This window comes from Amphibalanus amphitrite, unplaced genomic scaffold (assembly GCF_019059575.1).
Source record: "Amphibalanus amphitrite isolate SeventyFive unplaced genomic scaffold, NRLGWU_Aamphi_draft 000537F_arrow, whole genome shotgun sequence".
NCBI classification, from domain to species: Eukaryota; Metazoa; Arthropoda; class Thecostraca; order Balanomorpha; family Balanidae; genus Amphibalanus; species Amphibalanus amphitrite.
Window position 1 is genome coordinate 405657 of NW_024882031.1, and position 15293 is coordinate 420949.

General features: G+C 47.1%; 2 protein-coding genes across 2 annotated transcripts in view; one reads left to right on the top strand and one right to left on the bottom strand.

Annotated features, from left to right (window-relative positions):
- LOC122393482 (sodium- and chloride-dependent GABA transporter ine-like) overlaps positions 1–15293 on the bottom strand; it is a 44930-nt gene that overhangs the window by 17604 nt on the left and 12033 nt on the right. The window lies entirely within an intron of this gene.
- Positions 4140–8903, top strand: LOC122393484. The gene is made up of 2 exons (XM_043389508.1): positions 4140–7367; positions 8806–8903. The coding sequence occupies exon 1, from the start codon at positions 4431–4433 to the stop codon at positions 5685–5687; it is 1257 nt and encodes a 418-aa protein (XP_043245443.1). The 5' UTR covers positions 4140–4430; the 3' UTR covers positions 5688–7367; positions 8806–8903.

Genomic DNA, 15293 nt, shown 5'->3' on the forward strand with positions numbered 1-15293 from the left:
GTAGGAAGTGGTGACTTTCCTCCGGGTCGGCCGGACGTGCGGTCAGAGATGAGGAGGGGGAGGGCGCGGTGATACAGAGGGGGTGCAGCGTGCACGCCGCGCGGGCCCGCCCTGCTCGGACGCTGTCGGTTTGTTTGTACAGGCCGGATGGGATGACACGTGGACACGGTGACGAGCCCGGCTCCGGGGGGGCGCCTGTGACCTCTCAGGGCGCTGACGCGGCGCCCGGGACCGACGGACGAGCAAAACAAACAAACAAACACTGCAAGCCAGCAGAGAGATCATGGTTCATACTTCATAGCTGAGTAGCAACGAGCTGTTGGCATGGTTATATACATGGAAAAATACAATTAAGAGCCCCTGAGAGATAATGGACCGTATAGCTTGGCATGACATGGCAGTAGGATTACGGAACTTGTCATGATACTGCACTAGGATGCCTAGAAGGTATCCAATCGACATAAAGGGTAACTGAGTTTCTGGAGCGGAAGGAACGCACCTGTACATATAACTTTTGAGAGGACGGATTCATTCTCAATAGTCAAATACAACACACTTTTCAAGGACGGTTCTACGTACGATTCTATTATGGAAAACACAAATCAACAACAGATTGCAGTTTGCATCTACGAGTATGCCAGGTGCACGGACCGCATAATGTCTCGCCGTCTTTTGAGTTACCATCCGATCTCCACTACCTATAACCCAGACCAAATCAGGGCTGCGGAGTCGATGAACTTTAGGGTGATTCCAACTCCGACTCCGCAGCCCTGGACCAAATAGCCGACACTCAAGTGACTGCACTGCACTTTCAACAGCCGGAAAGGGCTCACTGACTTATAGGTAAACACAGTCGATATCGGTTTCAGAGGAACGCGGAGTTCTCAGAGACCGTGCAACTTGGAAGATCTACGTGACAAACGCCTTGACAAACGCTCAGAGAACTGCAGGGTCGTATGTCTTACGTCGATGTAAAACAGACGTAGTGACACAAATGAGACCTTATATTTTATGACATTTCAAGAGGACATGATGTGGAATTCGTAAGAGTAACAAGTTAAGTCCTCATTAATTTGTTAAAAATGGCGATAATGGCCCCAGCAATGTTTCATAAGTCCTCTAACTTCTATCTCGCTGGCTTCGCCTATCAGGGGCTTGTCCCTGTGGGTGATATTCGTTAAAAATGGAAAAAAATGATGAAATAGTAAATGTTGTAGGCGAGCAATGGCATCTTTGAGCATCATCATAAGTAGAAAAGTATGTATAAATAACCTTATGCTCATTCTTTGCACTTTTTGTTGAAATTGAATAATTAAACAAAATCATTGATATATTTCGGCTTGCGCCATCTTCAGAATGTACAGAAACAATTGTCGACACAAACAAACAAAATTCGATTCCATCAATCAATAAATCGTGCAGCGCTTCAATCAGCTCCTTGATGAGAGAATAATTTCATATATACATGGCTCTCGAAATAACGATGCGCCGTCCATGATATCTAGGATACATGTACAATATACAACACACAAGATCAATATACAATATACAAAATAACAACATAGAATCTGCATGAATCATCACATTGTTTGGCGCAGCCTAAATCAACGGCACAATCAGACAGTAGTTGTCACAATCAATTTGTGGATATGTACAATATAGTTATGTGGGGGTGTACGATGGACGCTGCAGAAGTGGCCAGGATGAAGTTTGGGTGTTCAAACATGGTTTTTGGTTCCTTATTTCCACTGATTCGGATATTTTTAAATCAGCGACGTCTTTACACACTCTTTCAATGGAGATTTTGAATGACGATGATGTGATTGTACATGATGGGTGTCTTTGGGTAACGTGATCCCCAAGAGGGGTGTTTTTTGCCTTGTTCTTAGCGTCACGAAAGTGTTCATTGAATCTGTCACGGATGCGCCTTTTTGTTTCGCCAATGTAAATAGTACTTTCATTGTCACAAAGATTACATGTAATTTTGTAGACGGCATTTTTGATGTGACAGCGGCCTGGGAGCCCTGCTTCGCATGTGGCACAGCGTTTGGCACCAGCAGGGCACGGGGGGCTTTCCAGCGCTGACCTCACGATGTGTTTGGCCACCGTTTTCCCACTGGTCCACGCGATACGTGCCTGAACGCCACATGAGCGCACTACCCCGTTGACTCGTCGTGCAAGGGTCTCGTCTATGTAGGGGAGAGATATGTAAGTCGTGTCGGTGTCTCGTTGCTTAGTGTTTCGTCTTTTTGATCTTTGTCTGTGATACATGATTTTGTGTTTAGTGCTTTGAATGAGTCTGTTCGGGTATCCATTGTGTCTGAACAGTGATTCCATGAGTCCCATGCCCCGTTCTTGTGCTTGTCTATCAGAACCTAGTCGTTTGGCGCGTAGAAGCTGAGAGTGTAGTACAGAGCGTTTGCATTGCATCGGGTGTGCTGACGTGTAGTGAATGATGATGGGGGCTGTCATAGGTTTGATGTAGAGCTCAGTGCTGTAAGAGCCGTCTTCTTTCACTCTGATCATGGTGTCAAGGTATGGTATGCATCTGTTTGGAGTTTGGTCGGTCCTCTCTATCGTGAACTTTAGGGCTGGGTGAAAGTCGTTGAGGAATCGGAAGTATTCGTCTAGTTTGTCCGGTCCGTGTGTCCAAATACCGAGAATGTCGTCGATATATCTCATGTACGTCATAGGCTGATACTTTGAATTTGGAGAGGTGAGTATCATCGATTCTACTGCGTCCATGAACATAATGGCTAGCGGTGGGGCGATCCTGGATCCCATCGCCACTCCCTCTGTCTGTTTGAAGTATTTTTGACCAAATCGAATGTAGTTGTTGCTGAGACAATGTCTAAGGAGGGAGTCGATGTCCTTTACAGTGAGTCCACAAGTGTCAATATCGTCCAAGTGTCTGTTCATAAGATTCAAGGTAGCTGTGATTGCCTCGTGGGTGGGAATATTTCCGTAGAGGTTGGTCACGTCAACTGAAAACACTATACAATCTTTTGGCAGTCCTTGGGGAAACTGGGTCCGTAGTCTGTCTAGATAGTCGTCTGTGTTTGTCAAATGGGCCGGCACAAAGGTCAGTAGCTGCGTAATTATCCTTTCCAGAAGCCATGCTAACTTGTCCAGGGGGTCTCCGCATGCTGAGACGATAGGTCTGAGTGGTGCGTCTGGCTTATGTGTTTTTGGGAGACCATAGAGCTCAGCTGTACGACTTCCGGAGGGCATTACGCTTTTGATGACTTTGTCGGGTACCTTGTTTGCTAAGGTATCTTTGATAAGTCTTTTTGTTTGAGCTTCCAATTTAGTAGTAGGATTTTTAGGCACGCTTTCATATTCTTTGGTTATTTTTTCTGCTTTTTGTAAGTATTCGTTTTTTGATAGCAGTACCAGGCTCTTACACTTGTCTGAACGTTTTACTATGATATCTGGATCCTCGCCCAGTAGATTTGCTTAGCAAGGGCCCTAATTTCGCTCTCACACGATCAGTGAACAGGAACGTGATCAAAGAAGTAGAGATCGGCCTTGAGAGGGGTGTTTTTGCCTTGCGGTGGAAAAAGCATATTGAAAAAAGAAAGTCAAACCTGCATCCTAGTGCCAACAGTTCTGAGTCAGATAACGGTACTGTAGCATCAAATACGGATCAGCAAGATGAAGGTGATTCAAATACCCCTGAACCAGACATCGACCTTGACCCAGACCTGACCCAGGGAGCAAAACACAAACTGAAATTGACACCAAAGTTTAGCGACACTGACACTCGGGCGGCACCTTTCGCTGACAGCAGCACAGAGAAGTCATTCAAAGTTCTCAAGCAAAAAGTCATGACCATCTACAAAAATCACAAAACTACATCAGAGCCCAACCATGGGCCTCATGACAGTAAAATGTTAAAACAGCTGGGCGAGGATCCAGATATCATAGTAAAACGTTCAGACAAGTGTAAGAGCCTGGTACTGCTATCAAAAAACGAATACTTACAAAAAGCAGAAAAAATAACCAAAGAATATGAAAGCGTGCCTAAAAATCCTACTACTAAATTGGAAGCTCAAACAAAAAGACTTATCAAAGATACCTTAGCAAACAAGGTACCCGACAAAGTCATCAAAAGCGTAATGCCCTCCGGAAGTCGTACAGCTGAGCTCTATGGTCTCCCAAAAACACATAAGCCAGACGCACCACTCAGACCTATCGTCTCAGCATGCGGAGACCCCCTGGACAAGTTAGCATGGCTTCTGGAAAGGATAATTACGCAGCTACTGACCTTTGTGCCGGCCCATTTGACAAACACAGACGACTATCTAGACAGACTACGGACCCAGTTTCCCCAAGGACTGCCAAAAGATTGTATAGTGTTTTCAGTTGACGTGACCAACCTCTACGGAAATATTCCCACCCACGAGGCAATCACAGCTACCTTGAATCTTATGAACAGACACTTGGACGATATTGACACTTGTGGACTCACTGTAAAGGACATCGACTCCCTCCTTAGACATTGTCTCAGCAACAACTACATTCGATTTGGTCAAAAATACTTCAAACAGACAGAGGGAGTGGCGATGGGATCCAGGATCGCCCCACCGCTAGCCATTATGTTCATGGACGCAGTAGAATCGATGATACTCACCTCTCCAAATTCAAAGTATCAGCCTATGACGTACATGAGATATATCGACGACATTCTCGGTATTTGGACACACGGACCGGACAAACTAGACGAATACTTCCGATTCCTCAACGACTTTCACCCAGCCCTAAAGTTCACGATAGAGAGGACCGACCAAACTCCAAACAGATGCATACCATACCTTGACACCATGATCAGAGTGAAAGAAGACGGCTCTTACAGCACTGAGCTCTACATCAAACCTATGACAGCCCCCATCATCATTCACTACACGTCAGCACACCCGATGCAATGCAAACGCTCTGTACTACACTCTCAGCTTCTACGCGCCAAACGACTAGGTTCTGATAGACAAGCACAAGAACGGGGCATGGGACTCATGGAATCACTGTTCAGACACAATGGATACCCGAACAGACTCATTCAAAGCACTAAACACAAAATCATGTATCACAGACAAAGATCAAAAAGACGAAACACTAAGCAACGAGACACCGACACGACTTACATATCTCTCCCCTACATAGACGAGACCCTTGCACGACGAGTCAACGGGGTAGTGCGCTCATGTGGCGTTCAGGCACGTATCGCGTGGACCAGTGGGAAAACGGTGGCCAAACACATCGTGAGGTCAGCGCTGGAAAGCCCCCCGTGCCCTGCTGGTGCCAAACGCTGTGCCACATGCGAAGCAGGGCTCCCAGGCCGCTGTCACATCAAAAATGCCGTCTACAAAATTACATGTAATCTTTGTGACAATGAAAGTACTATTTACATTGGCGAAACAAAAAGGCGCATCCGTGACAGATTCAATGAACACTTTCGTGACGCTAAGAACAAGGCAAAAAACACCCCTCTTGGGGATCACGTTACCCAAAGACACCCATCATGTACAATCACATCATCGTCATTCAAAATCTCCATTGAAAGAGTGTGTAAAGACGTCGCTGATTTAAAAATATCCGAATCAGTGGAAATAAGGAACCAAAAACCATGTTTGAACACCCAAACTTCATCCTGGCCACTTCTGCAGCGTCCATCGTACACCCCCACATAACTATATTGTACATATCCACAAATTGATTGTGACAACTACTGTCTGATTGTGCCGTTGATTTAGGCTGCGCCAAACAATGTGATGATTCATGCAGATTCTATGTTGTTATTTTGTATATTGTATATTGATCTTGTGTGTTGTATATTGTACATGTATCCTAGATATCATGGACGGCGCATCGTTATTTCGAGAGCCATGTATATATGAAATTATTCTCTCATCAAGGAGCTGATTGAAGCGCTGCACGATTTATTGATTGATGGAATCGAATTTTGTTTGTTTGTGTCGACAATTGTTTCTGTACATTCTGAAGATGGCGCAAGCCGAAATATATCAATGATTTTGTTTAATTATTCAATTTCAACAAAAAAGTGCAAAGAATGAGCATAAGGTTATTTATACATACTTTTCTAAATAGTAAATGTATAAATTTGTTTTAGAACTCGCAGTGCAAAGGAAGGTAAACATATGTTCCGGCAACGATGGGCTTATTATACGAAATTAAAAGAAACAGTTTGGACGTAGGTATACCTTCTTGCAATGGTGTAAATCAAGGCTATGTAAACCGTGTAAATTAAATAAACGCCGCTATAATTTGACAAGCTTGGCAAATCATACGTGATTGAGTCATAGACGATATAGTGCTTAGTGCTTGCTACAGCAAAAATATCAAAGGCCAAGCAAGTTATTTCGCCTTCGGAACTGAAACGTATGGGCATTCGTAAACCGTTCACCTGTGACCGCCGTGCGGGTCGGACGGCGCCGGCCGCGCTCCGTGAGCGTCCGATCTGCTGTGTTTCAGTACAGTGATACGGCACCTGACTTTTCCACGGTCATAGTGGGACACTAAGTGTGGTGGTGCTGAGCGGCGTGATCTTCAAAGGCAGGTAGAGAAGATGTCTGATTCGATGGCAGCCTCACTCATCGAGTGTTTCGGTAACGACAGAGTCGCAGCGACGCTGAGAAGTGAGAAACCTGCTGACGCCAATCGTCAACGAAGCGGTGGAGGCTGCCGTAAACGCAGCTATGGCATCGAAAGATGCTGAGATAAAGGCTCTTAAGGAAGAAGTAGAGAGAGTCACCAGTCAGCTCAACAACATCGAGCAGTACTCACGGAGACTCTGCGTCAACATTTCGGGTATTCCCGAAAACGGCAACGAGGATGCCAAGTCGATCGTGTTGGAGCTGTCGGCAATCACTGGGGCCAACCTCCAGCCCACCGATATCGATGTAGCACATCGAATCGGAAAGCAGAAGCCCGGCAAAACTCGCACGATCATCGCTCGTTTTGCGACACTGTCCCAGAGGCAGGCGTTCTACAACGCGCGCCGCGCCCTGCGTGGTGCAAGGGCGCCGCCAGGCTCGAAGTTGACGGGTGATGTACTGGCAAAGACCTTCATCTCCGACAACCTGACTCAAAAAAAATGAGTTCCTCATGTACCAGGCCAGGCAGCTGAAGAAGAAAGGGAAAGTCTTTGCCGCATGGTCGGACCAAGGAAAGCTCAAAGTAAAGGAAAACCAAGGGGCGTCAACAAAGGTTTTCAAGACGACAGCCGACCTCCGTGCCCTGTGTGGAGACGACCCCGTGCTCGACGAAACTTCTGCACCGGCTCAGCGACCGGAGACCGGCGCCGACGACTCCGGGTATCGCAGGTCCGGGAGACGGGGTAGCAAGCGTCGGTAAGAAATGAACCTTCCCCCCCCCCCTGGAACTGAGGCCTGGCCTCGCCCATGCGGCTGCTGTCTGTGTCTGCCTGTCGCGGCCCTGGCGCCCCTGGTGGCGGGCGGCGGAGTTGCTCGGTGGTCAGCCGCGACTTTCAAGTGAGCGCGGCGTGTTTTTCACCGTTAGTTTCCCAGTCCATGGGGCGCGGTTGGCCGCCGTGCTGACAGCTGCCTGCCCGCTTGCGTCGGGACCTTATCGAACTATCGAGACCCCGGGGGCATTGACTTTCAGCTGGCTCTCCGCCGAGTGACCTGGGCCCTGTTTCACCGGTGATAGCAGCACGCCACTATCAAATTGCGCGAGCTGACGTAATGTGATGATGTCATACTGCTGACGTAAGGGATAATTCTGGCGCACGATTGCCGCAATATTGTTTTACGTCATCAACTAAATGTTCGAAGTTTACGTCCAAATTTTCCTTAAAACCAACTTTTTTAAATACATCATATTAAAAAAATATATATCGAAAATAAATATACTATCATGACTGCATAAACTCTTACTTTTAAAGGCTCATACGTCACTTAATGCCGCGGCCAAGGTCGCGGCAATCGTGCGCCGGAACTGCCCATCACGTCAACAGTATGGCGTCATGACATGACCATGGATGAAGTACTCCATGACATTATATATATATATACCTAATACCGTTATACCTAATCTTAATACCTTATACCTAATTATTACCGTTATACCTAATCCATGACATGACGTCAGCTCGCGAAACGTGATAGCAGCGTGCTGCTATCACCGGTGAAACAGGGCCCAGGGATGTCGCTGTGTGAGCGGTGCGGTGGCGGGGCCCCGGCCCGTCTCGGTGATTCGCCTGACACGTGACCGCCGACCGCGTGTCACGGCCGCTCGCGTGGCGGCTCTCGGTGTGCTTGGCTAGCCGGGGCGGTCCTGCCGTCCCGGTCGGCTGACTTGCACCGCCACTGATGTGTTCACTGACCCGCGCCCTCCGCCCCGCGGTGGGGTGGTCCACGGCTGGTGGTGGCGGGGCTCAGCGCCGGCCGGCCGGTTGCTCCGGTGTACCCGCCGTCCGCCTCCCCGGCTCGCCTGCTGCTCGGGCCAATTGCGCGGCGTCTTTCGTGGGGGTGGGGTCGGGGCTATCGTGTCTTATGTAAAGTGAGTGCATATGATGTGTCGTCATATTACATTAGTATAGAACGATCATAGTGTTTTGACTTTGAGTTTGTTCGTGATAATTTAACAGTTTTCGTTTCATTACTCCTTTGTGCGATTGTATTTGTAACCAACATTAACGGAGATTTTTCTTTAAATTTCTAGACTGTTTCTTGCTGGTCTCTGCATACGTTCATAGGTTTATTTAGGTGCATGATGAATGACTGAAAAGAATGTGTCTGTGCCTGCACAAACGTACGACTGTTTCAGTGCCGCTCAGCGCCGCCGTCTGGGGGTCATGCTCGCCTCCGGTCCCGGCTCTGCTGGGGTCGCCGCTCCCGCGCCCCGGGGGGACGACCTGCACGGAGCCGTCAACCCCAACCGTAGCAGCTGCCTCTCTCGTCCGCTGTCCCAAGACCATGGGTACACACGAACTTTAAAAATTGCTCACGTCAACATCAATAGTATAACTGCAAAAAATCGACTGGACGAGCTTCATCATTTTACAAAAACCAACAACATACACATTATTGGCCTATCCGAAACAAAGCTAGACGATACCATCCATCCAACCCTGTACTGCCTAAGCGACTTTCATGCACCAATTACACACAACCGTAACAGACATGGGGGAGGAACAGCCATATACGTACACAAATCACTACCAGTTACACGTTTGGAAAATCTAGAACTTAACAATTGCGAAGACTGGGTATGGTGCAAAATAACTGTTTCAAAATTTTCACTTCTAGTTTGCTGCCTGTACCTACCGCCCAATTTAGACAACGATAGGCTTAACCAATTTACCGAAAACCTGTCCGAAAGCGTCAGTCTCGCTAATACGCATCAACACACAGAAAAGATCATTCTTGGCGATTTCAATGCTGGGAACAATTATCTCAGTGAAAGGCATCATATAACAAATAGCAATGGGATCACACCCTTTGATCTTAAGCTAAACGAAACTGCAGAAGCCATAGAACTAATACAAATCATCCATGAACCAACCAGACTAGCGGAAAGATGCGCAAACCTAAGGGACCTTATATTTATTTCAGATACTGCAATGCTGAAAAACTCCGGAACATTATCCTCATTTTCCCGTCTAGACCACTTCCCTGTTTTTGCTGAATTAAATGTTAAAATACCGGAAAGCCAAACATTGTCAAAAACATTGTGGAATTACGACACGATGAATTCTGATCTGTTCATACGAAAACTACAAGGAACCGACTGGCACGCTATAACTAATCAAGACGTTCACTCTGCAGCAATAGATTTGACCGAAGCCATCTTAAGTGCCGCGGAGGAGGCAATTCCAAAAAAAGTCATCCGTATAAAAAGCACAGACAAGCCATGGGTAAATCTATCTTACTATTTGAACAGGATCCGTCTGTCTGTTTGTTTGTCTGTCCGCCACGCCGTGTAGTGGGTTCAATTTAGCCGGCCTACAGGGCAGACGGTATATCGTAGGGGGTTGAAATTTGCACACCTTCTAGGTGACAGAGCGGGTCAGCGCCTTTTCTAGGTTCCGACTCGCTGGGGTGCACGGTTCGCGCGTGGGGCGCGCTGGAAGAACGCCAATGAAATTTTGATCGCTTCGTAGATCTTCATTGAGAGCCGGGGTCGATAAACTTTGTGAGCTAAATGCATGCCGATCGGTGGCGGGTGCCTCGCATTGGCGGATGGGCAGGTTTTTAATTTGAATAAAAAGTGGCGAGAGAATGTGTTGATTTTCGTTCAATGGGAAGAGTTTGTGATACAAGTATAAAAACGCACCGCGTTTGCCGCAATGCGTCACATTGGTCACTACGCGCCATTTTTGCCGCAGCTCGCACAGTTTTGTCAAATATGGTCCGGTAAGGGTACATTTTGGTACAAAGATACATGCTCAATCGACGGGTGAAAATGCGCCGCGTTTGTCACAATGCGCCACATACGCCACAAAGCGCCATTTCCGACAAATACGATTAAGCGTAATGGAATGGCACGAATAGGAGCAGGGCTGGGAACACTTCAAGTCTTATTTTTAGTACTTATTATTATATTAACTTAGTCCGTGACCTGACGTGACCCAGTGGTGTTGGTAGGGGTAGAGGTACGGGCGTTTTTTGCGGCGTTTGCGGTTGGCGGAGGGCGGTCGCGCGATGCGGGCGGTTTTCAGTTTTACAGCATTTGCGGTTGGCGGCGGGCGGGCGCGCGATGCGGGCGGTTTTCATTTGTTGCGGCGTTTGCGTTTGGTGGCGGGCGGGCGCGCGATGCGGGCGTTTTTTTTTGCGGCGTTTGCGGTTGGCGGCGGGCGGGCGCGGGATGCGGGCGGTTTTCATTTTTGCGGCGTTTGCGTTTGGTGGCGGGCGGGCGCGCGATGCGGGCGGTTTTCATTTGTTGCGGCGTTTGCGTTTGGTGGCGGGCGGGCGCGCGATGCGGGCGGTTTTAATTTTTTGCGGCGTTTGCGGTTGGCGGCGGGCGGGCGCGGGATGCGGGCGGTTTTCATTTTTTTGCGGCGTTTGCGTTTGGTGGCGGGCGGGCGCGCGATGCGGGCGGTTTTCATTTGTTGCGGCGTTTGCGTTTGGTGGCGGGCGGGCGCGCGATGCGGGCGGTTTTAATTTTTTTGCGGCGTTTGCGGTTGGCGGCGGGCGGGCGCGGGATGCGGGCGGTTTTCATTTTTTGCGGCGTTTGCGGTGTTGTTCGCGGTTGGAGGCGGTCGTTTTTTTATTTTTGTTTGTGCGATGTTTGCGTTCGTCGGCGGACGGGCGTTTTTTTCAATTTGCTTTCGCATTTGCTCACCACGCAGCAAAGCAAGTGGCGCAGCCGCTTGTCTATATTACTATTTGAGGAGGGTGCGTCTGTCCGTTACCGAGGTCCCGACTTGGTGGTGCTTTGCGTGGACTACAGGCCAGACCGTTGCACCTAGCCCGATGAAATTTGCACAAATCATAGATCAAGGATGCGCGACGTGCCTTTGAGGGGTCTGACCTCGATCAGGTTGATAGGGAGCGCGTGGCGCGTGCTCAAAAAGTGGAAATTCGCGTCATAGACTTTACATGTATAAATCGGCGTGCGAAATCGGGCGAAAACGGCCAAATTTGCCCGACACGGGTCCGATCCCCGTGCAATATCTCGGTAACCGTGGGCCCGATCGGCACGGGGAAAACAGCATCGTGTAGATAATTGAACGGGCTATCGAATGGTGTGCGGTGCAGGGGATGGCACGCGCCACGTGCACTGGGGAGGGCACTTTTATTTGGAAAATTGACGTTTTGGACGGATTTCGGAATTTATATTATTTTCAGGTGACCGTCAGACGGAGCGAGTTGAAACAACGCCTATTGGCAAGAGAAATGTACCACCTCTCATGGAAAAATTGTGAAAAGCTGATTGATCCAAATCAAGGTGGTACAAATCACGGGAGAAAATGGTGTTTGTCAATTTTTGTGCCACTTTATTTATCACACGGGTTTTGCTCCATGGTCTGATATCTCTGGCAATTAAAAATTGGCACCGTTGGAAAGAGCATTCAATTCTGTCCAATATTCACTCTTCATTTTTGCATGACGGGCAACAGTATTCTTAAAAATGTAAATGTTCCAAACCATTACATCGCAATTTTTAGCGAAATTCATCGATGGCCCTCAAAAGACTTCACGCCAGTTTTCGAATCATTCTTAAGTAGAACGCATGATAATACGACACGGGCACCTCGATGCGATGTATCTTTTTGTTTTATTACAAAATGCTTGGCCGTCAAAAAGCAATCGAACGAAATGGATACCAACCAAACCGACACAGACCAACCCAATACCCACGGGTCAAAAAATCCCCCCTTCGCGTTGCGGAGCACGCGGGTAACCCTAGTAACGAACTAAAAAGAAACATAAGAAAAAGGGATACACTCTTTAAGTGCGCAAAACGTACCCAGTCCCAAATTGATTGGCACAAATGGAAGTTGCAAAGGAACTTCGTAACTAAACTTAACAAACGCCTTCACTCTGAACACATCCTGTCCCAAGTTAGCAAATTAACAAGCAACAAACAAAATCCCCACAAGTACTTCCAAATTCTAGGCACCCTTATCGGTCGGAAAAACGTCCAGCCCATTCCCCCTCTAGTCAACAAAGACGGTGAGACGGTGATACATGACAAAGACAAAGCTCAGCTACTTAACGACCACTTTGCTTCCCAAACGAGACTAGTCACTTCCACAAGACAAACACTCCCAAACGAAGCCCGGCCTGTACCCACACTAGACAGCATTCAAGTGTCTGAACAGGAAGTGATCCGCATCCTTAACTCCCTCGATCCCAACAAGTCGACTGGACCGGATAAAATTCCAACAAAAATACTTAAGCTTGCCACCGTTCTAATTTCTGAGCCGTTAACAAAACTCTTTAATAAGTCTCTCAGGGACGGTATTATCCCAAACTCTTGGAAAACAGCTATAATAAAGCCAATATTTAAGAATAAAGGGTCACCATCCATTCCATCAAATTATCGTCCAATATCTCTCTTGAACACCATGTCAAAAATTCTTGAAAAAATTGTCTTTAACGGTATCTACAAGCATATTAGCGAACATCACCTTTTCACAGACAAACAAAGCGGGTACAGACCGGGCCACAGTACTCAACTCCAGCTCGTTTATCTGACGCACAACTTATACCAAACACTTGACGCAGGCGACGACTTCACAGCAATCTACTTAGACATTTCCAAATACTTCGACAAAATTTGGCACAAAGGACTTCTTCACAAGTGTAAAACAGACTTTGGACTGACAGGGACTCTCTTGACGTTGCAATCTTATTTGACGGACAGAACACACCGTGCACTGTAAAAAAAATTCACTAGCTAATTTTGAAATTAGGCATTTTTTACGAGTGCCTCCCTTGCACCTCGTTACAACATATATGGACATTAGTAGTCAGAGCCATGCACGTTAACAATGCCCTTTGTGGAACAAATGCCTACGAGCGAGAGCATGTTCAGGAACCTAATTTTGCGCAATGTTAATGAACTACGCACAGCCTCACAGTGTTACCCGCCGTTGGCTTGTTCTCGGCCAGTTTTTGGCGTGTCCCTCAATTAGGTCATTTTGCTATTAGCTCAGCTGACGAGGCCCCGGCTGGCACCTACTAAACGGATAACCTTGCGCAGGGCATATTTTAAGGATTTTTCACTGCGTCCCAAAGGTGGCATAGGGCACACGCTTTGATCGGAAAGGGCACATTGCAAGCGAAATAGTATATAATGCAAGTGAGATAATGTACAAATACATTGTGTACTGTGCTGGTGGAGGGGCACTGCAATCGGGATATTGGGAGCGGGCTGTGATTGCTTTTGGCCAGTCTCGAAATTCGCCCAGTCGTAGTGCGTTCTTTATCCGCATTCAAAGGGCGGACCGGCGATTTAATGACATTTACATTGTTGTTAGTCACTCGTTTTCCTGAACGGCGTTGGGCGTGTTTGACCTCCCTTGACGCACCAAATTGTACCTATGCTTAGAGAATAGAAATGAATATGCACATGATTAAAATGTGATACATACGTCTCTTCATGCGTTTTTCACCCTTATCGATCGATTCAAAATAGAGGTTGACGTGTGAAACATTGCCAATTTGCATTGAAGATACTATGTGTTTGAAATAATTAGATGACGTAAGGTCAAACAGTACCCACCTAAGTTGTGACAAGAAATCATCGGATTTTAAAGCTACATAAAAAATCCATCATATATTAATGCTTTGGATGAACGGATGCTTTGGATGCTTCGGATTTCGCTTCCTTACTGCCTATCATGTAATATAACCCAAACTTTTCCAAATGAAAGTTCCTTTGTTTAATTATTATGCCCAGAAATGTGTCGATTTTGTGCCATTTCCGGGCGCTTTGGAGGGGGGGGGAGCATGGCCCCGTGGGCCGTGGCCCCCTCTATATCCTCCTATGGCCAGACGGCCATGACGGCCCTGATCTGACCGTATGCCATCAAATGTCAAACTTCGCAATGATGCGATATTTTTTTTCGGAAAACGTGCCGACTGCCGGTATCTCAAAAACTATAACCCGGTTTACATAGCATATTTGACAAGACTCTAGCTCGTTAATTTGGCGATAATTTCGTTGCAGTGGTCTTCAAATATTTAGAGGGGATCATTTTGTAAATTGTTAAGCACCATTGGCATCTTTTGCAACATCACGGACGGAGATATAAGCTTGCAACAAACCCTATGTAAACGCGTCTTATAATAGCTAGGAGGGCACAATCGATAGGAGAAAAGCAATCGATATATCTTGAACAGCTCTTTCGTCAATATTTCGTCAGAATTGAGTACAGATTAGAGGCGGCAAAAGATGAAAATTTTGGGAACCAGACTCGAACCAGACCCGGCTGGACATTTCTGGAACCAGTCAGACCCGGTATTAGTTGGAATCGGAACCAGTTGGACCCGTTCCCCAAAAGTCAATTAATACAAACTACTTGTAGGTATCATTAGTTGCATCAAGTAAAACAGCCTATTTCCCACTGGGAATACTCACGAGCTATTGTGTGCAAAGAAACATTCACTTCATTCACTTCATATTTTGCAATAATGTGTAGTGTGCAATATGTATAGTTTATGGAAGGACCCGGTTGGACCCGTCAGAAAATTTCCAGGAACCGGTCTGGACCCATATGGGTCCAGACTGGTTCTTTGGACCGGGTCCTCGGGTCCACATTTTGCCACCTCTAGTTCACATCAACGGTTAAGGCTCCATAGCCA